Here is a 21,614-nt window from a genome sequence, read left to right as displayed (position 1 = left end):
GACACTACCGCTACAGCCGTGACGCTACAAATACTATTCCTATAGTGGTTTTCTTACTTCATAGATCTAATAAATGTGGTGAAACGTAAAAAATTTCAAAAATCGGCGACATCAGCCTCTTGTAAATGAGTTCCTATTGAAGGTGATTTTCGACAAAGCAGCTACGCAAAAAAGTATCTTTTGCTGTGAAGAGGCCTCGCAGAAGAGGCAGAAGAGTTTGCCCCTGCCATTCCTCGGACACAGCAGGACGGACAAATTGTTAACTTCCGTAGCGTACAGGTTTATGCTGTGTCTGCTGTAGTCTGCTAACCTGGATCGTAGGTAACAAGCTACTCGAACTCGACTGTCATTGTTTTCGGCGACTGCCCGTTGGCACCAGTAGCGGTATCTGACCCAACTGGAAAGCAAAAACAGTGCGTCAGCAGAAGGAAGAACTGATAGAGGAAGATCTGCTGCGATCTGCACCGTTGGCTGACATCTAATGCGGAAAGCAGACAACCCAAGGGAACAAGGAAGCAAAGGAGACCAAAAAGCAAGAAGAGCTCGATACTACTACACCGGCATAGGCTGTGAAGGTTTTCGAGTGCTTCTAATGCAGATACCAAGCCGTAAAGCAGCAATGCTAGCCGTTACCGCGATGCTGCCTGGCTAACGGTAAATAGGTGGCACGGCTTGCGCAGGCCTTATGAGCCTTCAGGGCCACTAGAAGATATAGAGGAAGCGGAAGGTGATAGGCAAGGATGAAGAGGTAACGAGGCCTGGTGATCTGGGCGTAGCGTTAGGCAGTGAAGGTTCGGAAACGGTATGGTAGCTGGAAACGGATCGACTGAAGAGAAAACTGCGTGGTTCGACATGGCACCATCTGCAAGGGCCATTTGGACCTAATGTTGAGCACCTCGGGATCCTTACGTTTCCCTCACTTTGCCATTCTTTCCGCGAGCGCACGCGTGAGCGAAGGTCCGCCTTATCGGTTAGCGGTACCGTTACAACAGTTTGCACCATTGCTGCTTCTGCTGTTTTCTCCCATACGCCTCGCGCTTACCTTTTTTGGTAAGAGGAGACTAGAGGCACATCAACGCTAACCTAACGCTCATCTTCGAAAACCCCTCGTTCTGACGTCCGCTAGTCTTTTTACATCAAGCTCTAGCCCCACGTGGGCATCGAGTTCAGTTAGCTCGCCCTGACACAAAGCCAGCCACCGAACCCAGGACCCAACAGTAGCTGAGAACATCCGACAAGTTGCTTTCGTTATTTTCCCTCATATCTATCTCTGTTTTCGTACTCTAGCTCAACCAACGAAATGTTAGCCGGCTGGACCCAGATTGGCTTGGGGCTCGCCTTGTAGCCTTGTCTATGTAGTTCCCACGAACATCACCTCTTACGTCAGGGTCTCACCGCCCCTCTTGCTCAAACACCTCAGATGCACTCTATACACGAAAGGCCTCAATATTGCCGCCGTAGCAAACAACAGCAGCCCACAGCACCAATAGCACATCGAAAGACAATAGGACCGAGATCGACACGCACCTACTCGCGCAGACGCACACACAGCCAGTCAGAGTCATTCACTGCAAGAATAACAAGAGCGGGAGTTTATCTAAGATCCCTTTATACAACAAGCCACCCACTAAGCAAGAAGACTCTGGCCAGACGGGGTTACAAGCAAGACCGATAACGGCAAAAATGACGATGATGATGACGAAGACAACAACAACAGCAACAATGAGAACGCTAACAACAACGCAGTCCACTTCTCGTAGCCGGCTGCTTTGCCCGCCCTCTCTCCCGTGCAGCCCGACGTCGGTGGTGCCTCTTGGTGATATAGCAAGGACCCGCTCGCATGCTGCTGCTGCACTTAGTAACTGTTCTAATAGCGGCCTATCGCAAGTTATGGAAGGAGCTAAGGAACAGAGACAGGTGGTCTTTGAGTTCTGGTGCACGCAAAACTCGCAAAAACCAGACAAGGTAAATCTAACTCGGCAGAACGATAAATGCAAACTGCAACTAAAAGGTTGTCCGGCAAAAAGGCTTCTTCAGGCCAGAAGTTGCAAAGCTCTAGGTAGAGCAATTTGGGTGCGATTCAGAGATAATATGGTGAATCGTATTGTATTGTGCGGTGATTGTTACGACTTCTTATGTACAGGAAACGGTGATGATTCTTCTGCTATTCGTTTCTCTATTTCGTTTCTGTGTGTACGGTCAAAGTAACCTAACTGCTAATATGATTGCAGAAGGGCTCTATATAGTTGTTCAGGTCACTCATCATTAGAACTCACCTTAGGATGTGCGCGTTTTGGGAAGGCAATTTTCGGATCAATCTGAAAACAATGAAAATAAACAATCGAATGTTAACAAGGCAACATTAGCATAAAGTCATCCATATCTTAGTGCTTAATTTCGAAACACGGAACATCTTGAATTCAGATCGCGAAAGCCTGGTTTTTTTTAACACAGCTCGGTCATCGACATCTATGAACGTCAACGGGAACTCACTAAAATAACCGTTGTCGTTTCCCGCTAAGTTTATGAAAAGCTATTTATTAAAGTTTTTACGAACTCACGAAAAAACATATGTGCGCATACCTCCCAAAAAAAAAGGCTTACTGAACTAACTTATCACAGCTTCTTCTTCGTCGAAAAAAGTCTCCGCTTATCCGTACGCACTTGCGCTGAAACCCACAGGGTCCAATCTCATACGCCAGACTACCAATAATGACCACGTGTAGAAGAAATCTGGTCGGCTCCAAAGCTGCACGTCAACTATAGCTGTACGCTGTGCGCACTCGGACCTTTAACATTGTTCTTTATTGGCACACTTCCGACGTAAATTGGTGATTTTTCAATTGCTTCATCCTCGTTACTGCTGTTCCTACTGCTAATAGTTAGGCAGACGCGCCTCTGTTAAGGTGACGAACCATGTGAACACCCCCCTATAATTATGTCTGACCTTCGGTTCCGACGAGATTTTACAGTTTTTTTCCGAGATCTGACCCGCTTGCATGAAAAATTGAAACGTACGTGATTCAAACAGCATCCGTTTACGGCTGTGTTGTGTAAAGAGACCTGTGTGACAAACGCTTGCTTCTAGATATGCGTTTTTTTTTTTTACCACGCCCCGTGTGTGTACCTGGTTTAAATTAAATGTAAAGTGCACCTGGATACAATGGAGATATTTTTGTTGTTAGTCCAAGGGGTACTAAGATTACATGATGCAGTGGTATAAGGAAATAACATAGCCGTTGAATGAATATGTGAAAATATTACAATTATTATTTAGAATAACATCTGAGCATTCATACTACTCGCAAGAAGAAGCTATTTAACCGCGCGTATTTAAGTGTCGCTCCTATAGTTTCACGTACCTCGTACGTTACTGTAACGTAAAATGAAAACTGGATTAATCCCAACGATATATTTCGACGTTACCAGCCCTTAGTAGAAGCTGACGTTATTTTACAGTTAGCATGAATTTATCTGATCTTGCTAATTGCGTCGATGTAATGTTTTCTTTAAGAAAAAAAAAACTTCAAACCTCAGACTAACATCAACTATAAAATCTACCACTGTGACATGAAGTTTCACTTGCGTGAACATAAAGCAATGGAAAATTGCTCCAAAAAAGAAGTTCGAGGGTCGGACAATATCAGTTATGCAAATGTTCAAGTTTAACTTAGGGCTCAGATCACGTCTGATTGTTAGCCTTGGAACAAAAGCATTATTTGAAGTGTATACAAAAGCATGCTAACTAAATAATAAAACTGTATACTTAAGCGCCAAGATTGGCCTTCTGTTGCATTTATCCTACTGTGCTGATATTGGGTCGATAAACTATCGGAATAACTCCGTTACATTTAAACGACTGCTAAAGATCATATAGTCTAAGCTCGTCTGCGTAAAACCAGTGCACTACGCTCTTCGGAAGCGCATTTCTAAGATTAAGAATGAATACGCAGGGGAGACCCACATAAGAATCCTAGACAAGGATCTTCCGCCACTCCTACAAGGCATTTCCGCAACGGAATCAGCTTACGATTTATTTTCCACCGACATCGGCAGACCGCAAGATAGTAGTACCTTATTCCGTCTATCCTACACCTGGATACGTTTGCGTCAGCCAGAAACAAGGTACTCTAACAAACGCATGAAAAGAATCAAAGTACATGTGATCCAGGTTTTGCTTTTCATTTATGTATGTATGATGCCCACTCCTGGACCATCCCTGGATCATGGACCGAATAAACCTGCCCATACACAGATAAACAAATTAATTATGGCACTTTTTCTCAGACACTATGCCCAATGTGTATATTAGCTGTGTTTGATTTTTTAGTAGCAATGTCTTGTTTTCAGGACAACTGATGCTTTTGCAGGCATCCTCACTGATTATTCCTTCTCGATATAGGTATAAAGTCCTAATCTACATTGATTTTGTGATAAATAATTTATTCTATGCTGGTTAATTGCGTCGCGTAGCCTAACAGTGGTGTCGTTGTTGACACCAGTGTCATGTCCGTCAGTTCATAGATCGAGTTAGTGCATATGGCTAGCTTTCCAAGAGTAACTAAATTGACTTTTCCTTACACGTAGTCGAGTTTTTTTTTTACCTCACTTAGACATGCTTGATGGTAACGGGCGTGGCGGTAGCGGTGGGCAATCCCACAACTGGCAAACTTACCCATTTAGAAGCGAACACGGGGTAGAATGGCTTAGTGAGAAGGTGTATTACCCTATGGAAATGTGTGTGTGCTTATGTTATTACTGTTCCTAAAACTTTTGAAAGTCAGCAGTTCATCGGTGCGGAGTTTCGCAAACAACTTCCTTGTTGATGTTTCGCTTTGACCGACCTTCAAGGTCACAAACGCTCTCCCTAACTAGGTTATATGTGTGGCAGAAACGGGAACTTTAACAGAGATAAGGGCGTTAATAACCCAGAACGAAGTCGTCGACTCTTACGGACAACGGACTTAACATATTGTCCTCCAACTGCTACGTCTCTACCATTGTTGAGAGTTTCGTCCACAATTAGTAATACATTGCTGTAGTACTAACAAAATAAAAAGTATACATACGATAATGATAGAACGTCAATTAGTTGTTTGCTAATTTTTTTTTTTTTAATTAATTCCAGTGATTTTCATCAACGTATTTTGCCACAGCAGTAAATAACTTCTCTGGTAATTTTCGTTTCCTACCTTGGCTCAGTTTTTTTTGTTTTCTTTTATTCTAGTCTCTCTTCGTTTCAGCTTTTCGTATCAATCTGTATTCTTGTACAAACGCCAACGCCCCGAAAAACGACACCCAGCTATCTCTCTGTTAAACCCAGTGACAAACACACTATCCAGTTGATTGTAAGCTACTAACGCCAAGGAACAAACTGATAGCAAAATGACACAGTTCACGGACGCGACGGTGCCTATGATCACGCGAAATGATGGTCTCATTTCATCCGCTACTGTGATATTCTGCTGTTTGACAATGGGCGCTATCCGCCCTTCTGCTTGCCTATTTGCCAGGCTGTTATACTGTGCCCGGGTTTATGTTTGCGGGTCAGCCCTATCGTCGCTGGTGATTGCCTAAGTGTTCAGTGCATCCATTGCGTTATGCACCCACTTGTCGCTGCTATCCGCTTTTATGTTAATCGTATTCGCCAGCCGAGCACCGCCACACGACCGTCGATAGATGCAACGTGATAATGACGTCTGCGTGCGTGTCACCGCGTCACAATACCAGGTAACTATTTGAGTAGAGCAAGGCTCCGCCGACAGTGGCGGCTTCAGAAGTAATAGTAGTAAACGTTAAAGATTTAATGCCACGTTGCCTAGGCGATCAATATGCACGCAGCAGCATAGCGGCGACGAAGATGAAGGCTGCGGTGACGATCGTAGGTAACTGACGCCGTACTTCGTTCAGTCACCATTCGATCAAATATAAGGCACCAGGGGGTCGCAAGACGGAAGGACTTCTCCCAGAATCGACAAGTCCGCCTGCTGCTATTTGAACTAGCTGACCACGATGGCAGAGGCGAACATGTGTGGCCCATCTCATCCTATCCCAGCTACGCTGATACATGACACATATAATGGTAAAGTCAAAAATGAAGAGAGAAAAAGGTATGAAGGGCAAGGCGCGAGAAACCGAAAGAAGGAGAGCGACACTCAGAGGAAGGGTAGTCGACGGTCAAGCGGGACCCACAACATGCAAAACTCTCGGTGCAGGTGTGTCAGGAAGTATGACATTTCGGCGTTAATGAGCCTTCTTTTAAGGTCAACTCGGCTTCTCAACCGGACGCTGAACACCAAGCTATTCTAGCTCTTCGGTAGACTCGGAGCTATCTAGTTTCAGCTGTTTGGTTGTGATTACGACGTCTGATCTCTGACGAGCGGATTAAGCGCATGCGACAGTGCTATTGGAATTGTATTGAGCATTCGTTCCTCTATCCCGCATCTCTCAACAAACACAACTATTCACGCATATCAGATACGCATGTACATGTCCTGACATGTTTACGAAGCCTTAACAATCGTCCGACATTGAGTACTTGCTTTCTTTGCGGCATTCAAAGCCCTAAATAGATTTAACGGAAGACCAATATCCATATCTAGAATCTTTTTGTACTTAGAAATAATAAGTACGTGGATGTTACTAAGAAAAACGTGATTAATAGTATATCAAAGCAAAACCAATTACGACCGCATGCACCTGCTATACACTATATAAAATGATGAGCGATTAGTTTTTTTTTTTATTATTATTTTCTTTATTATTAACCACGGTACACAGTTATCCGCTAAAGCTAGACTGACTTAGCAATACTTATCCTAACTACTTGTCTCGTCTCTGATCAAACATCCGCAGGTTACTCAGGATATTTCATTATTGCCCCACGGATGAGTATCTCGAAGCAATATATTTTTAGTACTAGACGGCTATTTCTATGAGTCCTCGCTGGGACGTTACGTCAATCTCTGCACAAACTGAGCGGTTGTAGTTCCATTCAGGGTTTAAGAATGGCAGCTACCTTTGCAAGCAGAAAGCCGATACCGATATCCTATTTTTGTGTGCCTGTCTATCCTCAAAATGGACAAAGATGCACGGATGGCGCTAAGAGAGCATGAACACTGGTCGGTCAGGTGGTCGACGGATCCATTCACCTCCCGCAAGACCAAGCACTATAACCGCATTTACCTTATGGGTTAGTATAATTTCAGTATGCAGGTTGTGGCAGGCTCCAGGCTGGAGGTACAGGGGAAAAGCGGAAAGCGTGTTCAGGGTGAGACTCCGGCCTCTGCGAAAGCTAAGCGAATCCCGATATACTGTAGCTGCTGCAAGGTCTTTAGCGAGGTTTGCCAACCACCGCGCCTTGATCTGGCTGACTGGTTCCGTTGGCACGGCTAAAGCCCTGACCTAATCTGAACAACAGCGACAGACTGCTGACGCTCGTCGTTTCAAATGGTCAAACAGTTCCCGATTTTCGTCCCAGCCCACTGTTACGGCCATGTTGAATCGCGCATCCTACGCGACGCCGTAGTATAGCTGAAACCTGCCGGCATAGCTGGTTTCTATCTGGCGCGTCTTGTTATAACCAGTATAAATGGGGTAGGCTTACGCCATTGAACACACTCCTTGGCCTATGACGGAACTGACTTCGGGCCTGGTCTTTCGACCAGACGCAGACTAATTCTTCCATACGCGCTACTTGTTAGGCCCTGCACGCCGTTAGCGTCCTCCAACTATTCGTTGCCCAGAATGGCCCCACCCCAGCAAGCTCTGGCCAGCCCCTATGGTAGCCCCACGCTTTCTCACTTGGCCTCGAAAACTTTTAGGCGTTGCTCAAGGACATTCTGGGCTGAAGCAATGATACATTCACATATCTTGATGGGCAATTAAGCCGACTTTTTATCTTTGCGCTATCTGATTGAGCGGGCTACGAAAAGGTTTTGTTGACAAGTCGAAACGTATTTCTCATTGTTGAATTAACTAGCTACCGGCTCACGATCAGGTAGTATACGTTTTTTTTTTTGCTTCTACTTTTTTTAACGTACGACTAGTTAATGTATTGTATGTATTGATTTTCGTCTTTCACGCTTGCTATTTAAATCGTTAGGCATTCTTTGAGATGGCTGACTCACAGTGTGAAACAATTTGTGTCTGCGGGCAGATTTGAACCGGTACCATCAAGTCGCCCGAGGTTTAGCAAACAAACACGTTACCTACAGCGCTATTATGGGGACTGCTTTCTAATACTACGGCTATAGTATATAAATAACAATAATAATAAGTTAAATAACTAGAATAAAAGGAGATTAACTTCAAACTAAAACTTCAACTTTTATCTTTCTTTTTTTCCTATTTTCAGGATGTATCTGCCCTTTCTAATTGGCAACGCCTTTCCATGCGCCCCACAACGCTTTTGAATCACAGGCTGCGCGATTGTTTTTCATAGACGTAATATTATTAACAGTTATATGTCCTAATACAAGCCGTCTAGTCGATTACCGGTAGTTGAGTTAATAATATAGGATGCTATATACGAACTGGACGTAAATATGCTTCTGTGAAAAGAACGGCGCGGGACGCTGCTATGGTACACGGTGTGGTAAGCTAGCTATAATTTACTAACCTTTTTTCCGTCGAGTTCGTGAGGTCCATTGGCTAAGACTTTCTCGACGCTAGCGGGATCGGCGAATGTTACGAAACCGAATCCCCTGTAAGGTGAATGATGAATACAATTATTGCTAAAATGTCACGGTCAGAAGAAGATATATACTATTGTTATTGTAAACATTGTTATTAACTGTGATGTTATGAAAAAAACGCGAGATTAAATCATACCACTCCATGCTACCTAAAAAAACACCTCTGTTCTCGAATGTAATTATTCAATAATGCAGAAAACGTAGTGCTGAACTAGTGACAGCCATTGGGTACTTGCGTTTCGAACATTGTAACGGCCATGGTAGCAGCACACTTAGACTTGTTACACAGGATAGGTTTTAGCTGTACGTACTGCTATAATATACAACAGGTCGTTTTTCGTCTTACTGTACACAACAAACATTTGTTGTATGATGAGAGGTGGCCTATTTTGTTTACGCCTTCAGCTGTTACTGATTCTACTTTGGCTTTGAGCGCCCTGCCACCCCCACGTACTTCTGCTGAAGCATTCATAAGCTCGTCGCCGTTCGTATTCCGATAGTTTTGACCAAATTTTACGGACCGAACGCGTCACGTACCGTCTAACGGCGTATGTACCGCAAAAATATAACGGCTTCTCTCGGTAGTACCCATCTGAAGCGGAAGCCGGTTAAACTGCTGAGAAGAGAAGAAAACAAGTTCCTTTAATAGCAATAAGAATAAGCTACTAAGCCAATAAGCGGCTTAACCTCTTCAAGGATTGCGAAGAAAGGCACCGCGAGCTAGTTCAGCTGGTCGGATGCAAAGATGGTTCAATGATGGCTCGACAGCGTGGGTCCGTACTCCACATCAGCAGGGCACCCCAGAAGTTACAGAGTTGGGATAAGGAAGACGCTAAACTGAAAAAACAGTAGTAGTGAAGGTAGCGCATCTATTGAAAAAAAAATAGAAGAACAAAATATTGATGACTGAATGTTCTCCCTTCGAAGATGTAGCAGACGCAGCCCCGCAGAGTGCTCCTAGCCCTTAAGGCTGCCTCTAGTACAAAGAAGGCTGCCTCAACGGTGCCCGAGTGTTGCCTTAGCCAAACTCCAGTTATGCCAAAAGGGAACGAACGGGTATTTTTCATTAGACTCATACCGCTAGAGCTGTTGGTGGCGATGCTGATGGCGTTGTCGTCATTGCTACCCATATTCCATCCTATTTTTGACACGTAAGCTTTCTAGTTATCCTCTTGAACATGCTATAGCGTAGCGTCGAGTATAACGTCGAGTTGCATCAGCAAAATTAGTAAACAGAAAGGGCACAGAGAGTTCCTTTCAAAATATCACTTGTTGCTGTACAATAAAGCGAAGCAATTTCAATGTACTGCCAACAATAGCTGATCCTCTACTCTTAGGTTCTGAGTGGTCGATTCGACGACGAACTACATGACGGAGCGCGTGCGTAGAGAAAACGGGGATCATATGGGTAGAACCGTTTTCCGCCGCCCACGATTCCTTCGTAAACCTGAAGAAAAGAAAATAGTGTCATCGATAGAGGAAACGAAGTGCGTAGGCTTGGACGGAAAGAAACAACTAGAAATTCATCGTCATAACGTGTTAAAATAGTGATGATGTTTAGAACTTTTCGGTCAAAAATAGCCTTCTAGAAAAAATCGAATGACCCTATGAACCTGAGCGGCTGGCACCAAATTGAAACGATTATTGAGAGCTTACTAAGTGAGCTACTGAAGTAGCCCCGCACAAACGAACGCAGTTTTTGCGCTCATGACCCCCACATATGTGTTCTGCTGATAGCAGTGTTCTCCCTCTTCTTGGAAAAACAGCATAACTTTATTAAGAACAAGTATTTGTCACGTACGCCAGTCTTACGTTACACCACGTCACCTAGAAAAATTTGCTCAATCCACGAAAACACCTGTGACGTAGTGGTTGTTGACCAGATCTTCACAAGCTATATTTCCACAAGGTATATATAGCTGGATTGCACACTTCTGTATCCCCTTGACAAGACCTGATAGGCCAGTAAACAGTTCTGACCTAAGCCTAAGCCACATAAGGCTCGACTGACGCAATACATATTCACATACGAGTTTACCCCAAAAAGATGTTCCAACTGTTGCCTATGGCTACGTTCGCGTCTACTATTGCAGGTTAGGTTTCTTCTTTCTTTTTGGCCTACCCGATATCTCCATCAATGCAAAATCTGAAAGTGGTCATCTTCAGCAAGCGGGAATGCTTCCCGGCTTCCCCAACAAGATACAATGGTGAGTCTTTTCTCTGGCGGCTTTGTCTCGCTTCAGCCGATTCTTTCCCCACCTGAGACCCCGTTGGAGTGCCGAATGCCTCAGGCCTCCTCGCCGCCCCAATGCATCCCATCTTGCATCTCCAGTGCCAAATCAACCCTACGAGTTGCCTCAACTCGCTTTCCCTCTTGCACTTCGCCTTCGAAAACTTGTCTTGCTGAGCTGCTTCGGAAAAGCTCCCAAAGCTCCTCTTATATATGTCCAGCAGCCTGCAACACTATGACATCAGTCACTGTATGATCATAACAGGGCTTCCTTAACCGAGAAAAGAGCCAGTTTTCATCGCCACGCTTTCAGGTTCCATATCAAATATTGAAGCATCCGTGAAGAGCTACGCTCGACATCTCACTATACAAGTCATTTGACATCTTCTTTTTCCTACTTTCTGCACATAAGAAACCTTACAATTACCTTAGTTGGGTAAGAGACAGTAACAACGTATCTGAATACACAAATGCTGAAAGAACGGGACTTAGATTGTGCATACCGCTTAGCCTGAATCTTAAGCATTTTCAACAATTTATGTCGTTCGCCTACTCAACGTGCAGGTCATAATTAATGACGGGCCTGATTAAATTATCGAAACAATGTTATCCTAACTATTATTGTTAAAATCAATGCCGAATAAGACCTAATTTCAAATACCGATATTCTGCTCTTGCTACATTACTATCTGTACATTAAGGTTTAACAATCCGGGGTGAGGAACAATATATAGTAATAATAATATTTCGATAAAAATGATCGGAGAATTCAAATGAAATTGATTTGCCGATGTCGGATAACGGCTGAAATGAGAAAAAAAAAATCGCCAGGCTATACCAGGCGACGATAGGCAAACATTTCACGCAGAAAAATAGGGCGCACTCAGAACAAGATTAAATAGGCCACACTTAGGTTTTATTAGGTCAGGAGAGTCTATACCCTGCAAGTCCTGCACAAGAAATAAAAATCCTAGAATCATATCGGCATACGCCAGCGCATGCGCAGTCCGTCATGTGCTGCCTTTTCAAAAAGTAGAGCCTAATAGCAGCAACGGACAAAGACCTCTAACTCCATTATGCAGTAAACTAACTCTGGTATGGCCTATAACAGCTACGGAAGCCAATTGCAAGAGTGTTGGTATATTATGTAAAACCGTGTTCCATTACGCTTATTTCAACCACCTAACAAACCTTGTTTATATATCCACAAAAGCCTGTTATTCTGTATATATATCCAATGTGTTATAGAATAAAACGCTGCACGTACAGCACGGTAAAAAGAAGATCCGTGCAGCGTTAAATGACGTGACCCATTTATTTTATACGTATCATATTTTTTTGCTAAGCTCCGTGCTTCACCTGGGCGCACAACTAATATATTGTTTGCAACGTTTGCGATAATTAAAAAATTTTTAACAGTACGCGTTTTTGGGCCTGATCCTAACCACTTATGTGCCGGTACGGCCACGTTACAGATACTTCCGAGACCGATCAATTATTGGTCAATAGCGAACTATAATTTACTTGAGCTTTATGTACTGACGACAGCTTGAAGCCCGACCTGACACCTTGAAGTAAACCACATGAAATTACCTTCGGTATACTAGTGATGCTAGCATATCCACAAATACTCCTCGCAGAAATACAATACGCCTGCGTTTTGTCTGTCGTTTTCATGGTGCTCAAAAACATCGCTACTGACCGCAATGAGTGAGGCAAAGCAGTCGGAGAACCACTCACGTTGGACAACTTTATATATAGTACGTATCGCCGGCGATACCAAAGCTGGTCAGGACCAGGTTTATGAAAATCAGCCGATTTTCATATAGGGTAATAGTTGTTATATTTGACTTTCAAATGATTATGAGTCGATTACCACTATGCAGAATAGCTTGCCGAACTCTGCTATTCCCCTGCCCATAGCAGACTCTCATGTCGGCCCAATTGAGGTAGCCCTTTTGAACGAACGATCCGCTGCACTCCATAACCGTTCCGAAACAAGTAGGTTACAGTCAGCCCTAACCACCTCCACCCTATAATCCAGTAGACATCTGCGGGTGTTTGGCCGCTTGCCTGTCGGTTTAACACAAGCCTCACCCGAAACCCGCCCTATGGCTTGATCCATATTTGTACGACAACGCAAAACCCGACAAACGTGTAGATATATTCAAGTTATTAAGGCGTAAACGTTTTGCGAATTCCACTCGATATCTGTTGGTGATTGTAGATATATGTTGTCATATAGTATAGTTATATGAAATTATGAAACACATATTTACATACGAAGGTTCACATCGAATCTTTTCCCTCTAGTTATCTCGTAATAAACATAGATAAACCATCAAATGTTATCAATCCACAAATTAGCATGGCGTTAGTCACCGTCAGAAGGTACCCGGTAAGCCAAATTCTCATAGTAGCCGTAAAGCAATGCTATGGCTAGACGCTTCTTTTGCCTGTTTCTCCGTCAAAGGTCTGAAAAAAAACGTCTATATATGGTGTTCAGTATAACATATATTCCTCAAATTGTCTATATGTGCTGCGTTACGATGCAACAAATGTCTTGCAGTCAGCTAAACGGCGCACGATTCAAGCAACATTGGACCCGTTGCCGGCTTACTAAATAGATGTTCTTAACACTGGATTTATCTAATCAAATGGATAAATCAGTGTCATCGTCGGTGTGGCGGGTCCGTCTTCGACGAACAGGATTTTTCTATCTCGTCGCTCGTTATCGCTTTCCTCCGCTTGCTAAGCTTTCAAGTTTTTGTTTTCTATCTGCCTGTCTGGCCTTTGCATGTCCTAAAGATCTCGCGACCAAAACAGAAACACTCGGCAAATAGAGCCAACAGCGTCAAACACGATATGACAAAGGAAAGCGGTACTGACAATGTTCGAAAAACGATGCACTCAAATAGCAAATGACTTAACGGTGCGCACTGGAAGCACACGATCATATGGTCACGTTACTTGGAAAACGAATATTAATCTATATAGGCCCTGACACAAATAAAGGCACGATCAAAGCTGCACCGCTCTGCGAGGGGAGTAAATTCAATAGGGACAGGTCGTAACCTATGTAGGGCTACAGAACCCTTCGAAAATGGAAATCGTCCACTCAAAATATTCACGGCTTCCAGGTAATTGATAGGCTCGTTTATCGGACGGTATTAAAATGCCCTTAAGCAGATAGCTAACTAGGCCCACAAGAAAAAGAACACGAGGCTGTCCTCTCTAACCTAATAGATTGTTGCGGCTATTGAAGATTTAAAAATTACTTTCCGTTCTTCTGAAGTCTTCTGAAGCTATTTCAAGCATTAAATATCGAAAACTGCTTTTCCTTAGAGTTTTGCGCAAGCTAAATCAAACAATGAACGATGCCTATATGTATAGAACCGTCTCGTGCTTCGAAACTGCCGATTACAGGGTGCGCGTATGTCTTTACGTAAGTTTTGCGTAACAGCACGTAACAGAGCAGAGCAGCCACTGAAATAAAATCTTATTAGTCACAACTGCCGTACGAATTGTGCAACAGCAGTTATTGCTTAGATACCTATAGATTAATTAGTGGTTGGGGGCCACAACTGGCCATATTAGCCCAACTGCAATGATCTAGAATGGGCTAACTCAGTATTTCCTTATATCCAATACGCGTCGAAACCAATATACGTCGTAGGGGTGCTTGCGGTGCTCAGAGCGTAATTGTAATGCAACAACGAGCACACGGCTGGCTGACTCCTGTTTCACGCAGTTTCTAAGGTTTAGGAATTTTTCTGCACTCTTTTCATCATTGACGTCACGAGCATCTTTATTGCCTAAAACTCGAAGAGCTATCTTGAATCACGTAATTAGGCCACGTTTCGTATCGACCCAATTTTCAATTTGATTTGCCTTAAATGAAAAATCAGATAATCTAATCTTTTCTCAGGAGCCAAGCTAAGTTTTGAGAAACTTATCGAAAGAAAACATTGGTTTCATGTAGATACATATTTACGTAGATACGTACAATTACATGTTTACATAGCTACAATTACTCATGTCTGAAACAATGCCCTGAACATGCTTCAAAATTCTGCAACAAAGTTCACGGTTTTTTTTTCATAGAACTATTTATCTATTAGCCTTTTACTATTGCCGAGTATAAACGAGGCCGCCTTAGTCTTCACGCGAAGTAGATACGCAGTAACTAAGTTCTTTATCTGCGGTAACAAAGAGCGCCGCACTCTTTATGAGAAGTTAGTGCGCACAGGCTCCTATGAGATTATGACAACAGAAGCAGCAGTATTATCAGCTGTTTTAACAATACTAGGAAGCGACTTATTGGAATAATATAACTTGTGTATAAGTCTAATAGCAGAACGCCAGATTGCTATTTGCTAGAACTGATGGAATCGCAGCTAACGTCCGACGCATATCCCGTATATCGTGTTGGCCGCCGTAATGGTGCTCACTTATCTGTACATACTAGGTACAGCTTTTCTACCTAACGGATGCCACTATTTTGCACAGCCGTAGTAATGGCAACAAGTGTTCTTTCCGTGACAACTCGCAGAAAAACGGCGAGGTGATTCTGCCGTCTCCGCTGCGGCCATCATCATCGAATAGCCAGCCACATATACATAAACAGACAGGAAGGCATGCATGAAGTTGTTCGCGATCGCTGGCAAACCAAGCGACAGAGCTATAGCTTTTACCAACTACTAGCGGTCCTTCGTTTAATGTGTGCCTTCAGAACCTCCATCAGCAGCAGCAGTATTGACAATGTTTGGCTGAATAGGCGGCATCACGCGTAAACTGTTATCGGTACAGCAGTCACTTGCCTACTAGCCCGATGACTACCGCCATCATCCCCATCAGGGGTGCGCCACTCGACGTCCAGGTAGTTCGATGCTCCTGTTCGTTATTGCGAGACCCTAGAGCTGCCACTGCGATGTAATCATAAAACAACTCTGTCATGTTTAGGGCTTTGCAAACGTCGGCGCCGTTGTTATCCCTATTGCATACAGAGCCGCAACGAGGCAATTGTCGAAAATGCCGACAAGTGAAAACGCTGCAAGACGCAAAGGTAGTCGGTTAGCGCTTAGGCCAACCCAAACAGGCAAAATCGGCCGCTTGAGCATTTGATGATCGGCGAAAGGTTCGTCCTAAGCAGCCGAGCGAACGGCCAGTATCCCGTATTCCTGTGAGGAGTAACGCCCGTCTGTAAGCTGCCGGGACCGGGAACCCGATACAGCCCAGCCTCGGTGCTTCGATGCGATTTCGATGTCGGTACCATAAGCAACAGCAGTAGCGCCGATACTCTGATGGCCCTCGAGGGAGCCAATGGCCCGACAAAGCAGCAAGCAGCCGAGCTATCCAGTGGCCCTCTCCAGCACTGGACGCCCTCTAATATACACACACGCGCGTTTTTCCCCTCTCTCTCACGTCTCTCATTTTGATCTCACGTAAAACGCCTATAGCCAGACACATAACTAACGGCAACTTTAGCAGAGACGGCGTCCGACCGCTCTAAGTCTGCAGCACCTCCGGCATCGCTCCTGGATCAGTAGGCCGCTGCTTGACAAAATGCTGCTCTTGTGGTAGGCCAGCTTCTGTTGCAATAGCTCAGCCGCTCCTGTTAGGCCGGTTGAGAGAAATGGGAAAACTGGGTGTGCAGAGAGCCTGTAAAAAGTAAGCTTCAACAGCAGCGACGGTGGTAGTGACGGTCTATCTCGGCTTTGTTAGCAGAGAACCGCATCATCACTATGCTGTCGCCGCCAGCTGCAACACTACTTGATTATATGAAGGGCGAGGGGGGGACCACAGCTATGGGGCTGCCGATGTTGGAAGACCTTGAGCGGTCCTCAGGGGCACCAGCGCGTATGCCACTGCTGACGTCTGTACAGTTGTCAGCCAACTGTTCGAGGCAGGACGGCTTGCTAGTGATCAGCTGCAACAAATACCCAATTGATCTGTTCGACACGGATTGACATGAACCAAACCCAGAAAGAAATATAGGGACGAGGAGAAAAGATAAAAAAAAAAGGCGAAAGGACAGAGTTTGCGTTTGCATCTGATTTGGCCGCTTTCGCTGGAATTGCAAAAGGAGTAGCGTAAGTAAAGATAATGGCGGCAACCATACAAGCCTGCGATGACCCCCCTCACATGGAAACGTAAATGACTTGAGTTTACCAAAAACATGAGTTCGCATACGACTTCGTCAACGCTAATCGTCAACCGTTATTCCTCGGTCTCGTTCCTGACTCGCCGTTCGATTAAGCTTTGTCTATTTACATCGAACGCCTGTTTCTATGACGACGCTTCCGTGTTTAAATGTAATCAGAACGTAAGACTGGTTGACTAAATACCTATATCGGAGACGTTTCAGTCTCCCAGAGGGGTTTTTGTATTTCTTCAAGTCTTCCTTTTAAGGAGTATGAGAAATTGCAGATGCTAACCGAACGAGAATTTCTTTCTCACAGTCTATTGTCATCTTCCCAAACCCGACACGAGCGTACTGTCAATAATTGAGGCCACAGCAATATCACTGGATGCCCTGACCATAAAACAATTACCAGGGAACACATTGGGTTACTAGAACTAATCAAGCAACGTTTTAGAATGCTCCTACTACACAAATGCACATCTACGTATATATATATATATATATATATATATATATACTAATTTATTTCGCGGTACTCTAGAGGAACAGTGGCAGAGATAACCTCCAGTGCAGCTGCCCACGACCTGATGCCAACTGGCGCTAGATGCGACTAAAGAAAATATCAAATAATTCGGATGTTGCTATGGCTAATTGGCTATTCATTTTCTCTATGGTACTTTTACTTTATCATGTGCTCTGTTGTCAGTCAGAAAAACAATGCTGAGACCTGAGTAAAGGCGAGGTGCATCAGTCCTGCACGCGACCCGCCAACAGTGAGTCGTGTCCCTAATGCATTTTGCTACGACAGGTCGGTGGCTTCTCGTACCGCTAACAGAAGACACAATACGTAGAATCCAGCAACCGTAATCACCGCAGCAGGCAGCCCGATGCCATCATTATACCTTATGTATATATATTATACATTAGCATGATTGTTATTATTCGTAGGGCATCGTTCTAACTGTCATGAAAGCCCCTGCTGTACTACAAAAGCGGCTAGCAACGCGACAACTAAACGTGGCCATTATAGACGATCGGCGAGCAGTAGATAGCCACGTATACTTATCGTACTAACGGACTATTTGTTGACGCCAAACCACGCTACTGTGATGAGCGGACCGGCGAATGGTATTTGACAAAATAGACTCGACGTCGTTAAATCGCGACGGCGGGCTGGGCTGGGCTGGGCTGGGCTGTAAACGACAACGTTACAACAGTCTTAACTGGTGGACACAGTCAACCGGGTGTTCAGTTGTTTCAGCGCAACACTTATATATAGCCACGCTAATGTTGCAACGATTTCTATTAAAGCTGAAAGTATCACGACCAAGGTGCAGAGGAGACGGGAACGCGTTTAGATCGAATAACAACAAATGAACGCGAATAACCAATAGAGATAAATGGAAAAGATAGACCATCCGTATTATATATATATATATATAATCTTTCGCAGCAGAAAGAACGTTCTATTTGTTTGCGGGCTGAAAGGGCATTCAGACAGGTAGTCGACTCGGTTTATGTATTGTTGCTTTTTTATGGTGCTCCGGCCTAGTTATCTGCTGACGTTTTTGAACTGTAGTTTGTTTAGCCGGGTTACGCCAGCCTCTACAAATGCATTAGTAATAATAAAATGAGGAAAACTGTAGCATGAAGCGCTGCGGCCGCTTTTGTTGTAACCACCTCGATTAAATCCGTCCCTCTCTATCGTTGAGGGCCGTTTATGTCGAGATCAACATGGGAATACCCGCAGATCAAACAGTCAACAGTGTTTTACAGCGACGGAACTATCATTGTCGGCATCAATGAGAAGAACATCTATTTCTAATAGTTTGCTAAGTGGGCTGACAGATCACAAGATAGACATCCGTGTATTGAGCAATAATACGCCAGGCACGCGGACATTCACACTCGAGCGGGTTCACAAGGCATGAACAAGAAACCCGGTCTTCTGTTTCTGTAATCAGTGCCTCATTGCACCCAGCAACAGCTACGGTGACGGCAGTTGTAGCAATAGAAGGAATAGACCCTATAGACGGATACATACGTAACAAGGAATATACTTGCAGAAAAAAATAACCCTGCTTCAAATAAAAATAAACTTTCTTGTAATAACTTTTCATGAAGAATGCGATCACGTATTATTGACGTTGAAGTAACGTCATGACCGTCAGATGACGAAGCAAGCAATGATAATCGGTCGCCAAAAAAAAATATGACGAATAGTCAGTCATATGTACGTAGAATAATCGTGGTCGACAAAGACATGCATTCCCGGCAGAACAATCAAATTTTATTGCTATTATTATCATTATTGTTATTGGTATGCCTAACCCATTTCGTTATTGAGGACGGACGCGTTTTTTAGGTAGTGGCAAACCCAACAGAGCACCTCCTCTCGTAAGAGGAACTAGCAGCGTCGACCGTTCGCTACTGCTTTTGCTGGTGCTTCCTTGGCTTTCGTCCCCCACCGACTCGACGGTTCATACGCTGAGTCTCTAATCCCCAACTGAACCAATTACCATAGCTACATCCACTTAGCAGGCCGGCGATAGCATATTCCTGCTAAAGTATTGCTACCAACGAACTACCACCGTCAACAACAACGAGAACATATTGTGTGAAGGACAGGACACACAGATGCTTCACGGTGTCTTACTGAGCTTAGCCCAGACCGCCAATCCCCGTCTGCGGCAGCCGTTCAGGCCACTGCGCCGGTAGGACAACGGACGGCCAGTAACTGGCGGTTTCAAGCAACGTTTATGTACACTACTATGAACGCATTTATGCGTGCGGAATTGGAACTTTGAATCATAATTGTGTCGTATAGCAGCCGTCTCGCCTCACCCCATGCTAACGTCTCATTTTCGACTATCCCATCTGCCTCCTATCTGAAACGCCCGTCGGCACCCGGAGTCAACCCAAGCCAAACCTTGCTCAAAGCGTTTCGCCTCCGCCGTCTTTGTTAGCCTCTCCAGGCGAGCGGCCCACGCTGGACGCTCAGCGACTGCGATTAACTTTCAAGCCACCCTAATCCCTGCTGCATGTCGACTTCCAACGGCATTCCCCTTAGTGCCCCCAACCCAAAACAGCCTAGTCAGCCGAGAATAGGCTCGGGACTTGAGCTTCTCTAGCTTTCAGTAGCTAGACACTGCTCCCGAGTCTACGAAGAGCTGCAGAGCCGACACCGAAGATAAATTATCGTTATCGTAATAGCATTGAACGCAATTAGATCTGGCTGCGACGCCCACCAACTGCAGAAAATAAATACGCCGACAATTTATATTATATTTTTGTCTGTGTGTGTTACACATATAGGGATGAATGCTTACGTGTTCGGCTACGTAGAGCGTTTTACGTAAATATAATATATGACGAATACAGGTGATTTGGACGCCATTATAGTTATTATTATTGGTATTTATTGAGTGAGAATTAATCGAGTATTGTTGTTAACAAAGAAAATCTATAAATAACATATAAATGCGTGTGATTTCCGGACCAACTTCGTAATTACTGGGAAACACGAACGCTTCTAATGCCTAGAACAAATGTTCTAATCTTCATTAACATGCTATCTATATAACTTGAAGACTTCAATAAAAATTATAATAGTAGCGGCCAGAAACGTGTAATTTTCTAAATCTCTCTTTTCGTATCATAAATCAACATGTTCTAAGCACCCTACAATAACAGAACTATATCTTTAATCGTTACTGTGCACACCGATTGCCTCTCTGTGGCCCCTTGACCCGTACGGAGGCTAGTTGCAAGACAAACGGGGTGAGACTTCTCACAGAGAAATATCGTTGCGTAGTTGAAGATTCATACAATGCGTCTGTGTAGTCATAGATATTCTTACCGTAAGCTTTTCAATTCTGATGGTAGGTTTGTTTTGGAGCAGGTCACCAGTGAGGTCTAGGGGTCTACACGGGTGAACCGCCAAGTCCTTTCCTATCATCTGTTGTCAATGGCAAAATATCTGTAGTAGAACTTTGGCTTCCGTAATGTTAATTAATTTACGAGATCTAAGGGCGACGACTGAGTGTAGGTGGTGGCCTATCGTAGGAAAATAGAGTACAACAAATTGAATGAGAAATACAGACATTCGTCTATATCGCGTAATTAACAACTTATTCGATGAATGAATAGCATGGCATGTTGGATGGATAATAGCTGGTTGGTAAAATAGCGTATGGGTTTGTGCGCAGGTCGTTTCGTTTGACAATTATGGTATGAGGCCATGGCTCCCTTAAAGAGTGAATGCTGTGACCTTGGAGTCGTTCCAGTCTCACCCTAACTTAAGCCTTACAACCCATTCATACGTCGTACAGCACGGGCCAATGTGATCTTCTGATTGCTAGGCTGGCTACAAAAATGTTTTTTTTAAGGTTAGGTAGCCTAAAAGTTGTTTCAACTACTTGCTACCGCGACTTCAGGTTAATTACTATAGCAAGCCGATGGTTAGTAGACCCAGTTTAACCAACAACTAGTCAAAGCCGGGCTGATGGGACGTGAGGCGAGAAGTCGCAATGCTGAAAAGAAA

General features: G+C 44.1%; 2 protein-coding genes across 10 annotated transcripts in view; one reads left to right on the top strand and one right to left on the bottom strand.

The window, feature by feature from the left end:
• LOC111253430 (uncharacterized) overlaps positions 1-21,614 on the top strand; it is a 440,857-nt gene that overhangs the window by 197,959 nt on the left and 221,284 nt on the right. The window lies entirely within an intron of this gene.
• LOC111253425 (RNA-binding protein Musashi homolog Rbp6-like) overlaps positions 1-21,614 on the bottom strand; it is a 317,203-nt gene that overhangs the window by 172,602 nt on the left and 122,987 nt on the right. For both annotated transcript variants that reach the window (XM_086992763.1, XM_022812771.2), the window contains exons 4-5: positions 8,621-8,705; positions 2,277-2,318 (exon numbers count right to left, since the gene is read on the bottom strand). In XM_086992763.1, the coding sequence (XP_086848889.1) occupies positions 2,277-2,318; positions 8,621-8,705 (127 nt within the window). The remainder of the gene's footprint in view (positions 1-2,276; positions 2,319-8,620; positions 8,706-21,614) is intronic.

Source organism: Varroa destructor, unplaced genomic scaffold (genome assembly GCF_002443255.2).
Source record: "Varroa destructor unplaced genomic scaffold, Vdes_3.0 BEIS01000006.1, whole genome shotgun sequence".
Classification (NCBI taxonomy): Eukaryota; Metazoa; Arthropoda; class Arachnida; order Mesostigmata; family Varroidae; genus Varroa; species Varroa destructor.
This window is presented reverse-complemented; position numbering and strand designations above follow the sequence as displayed.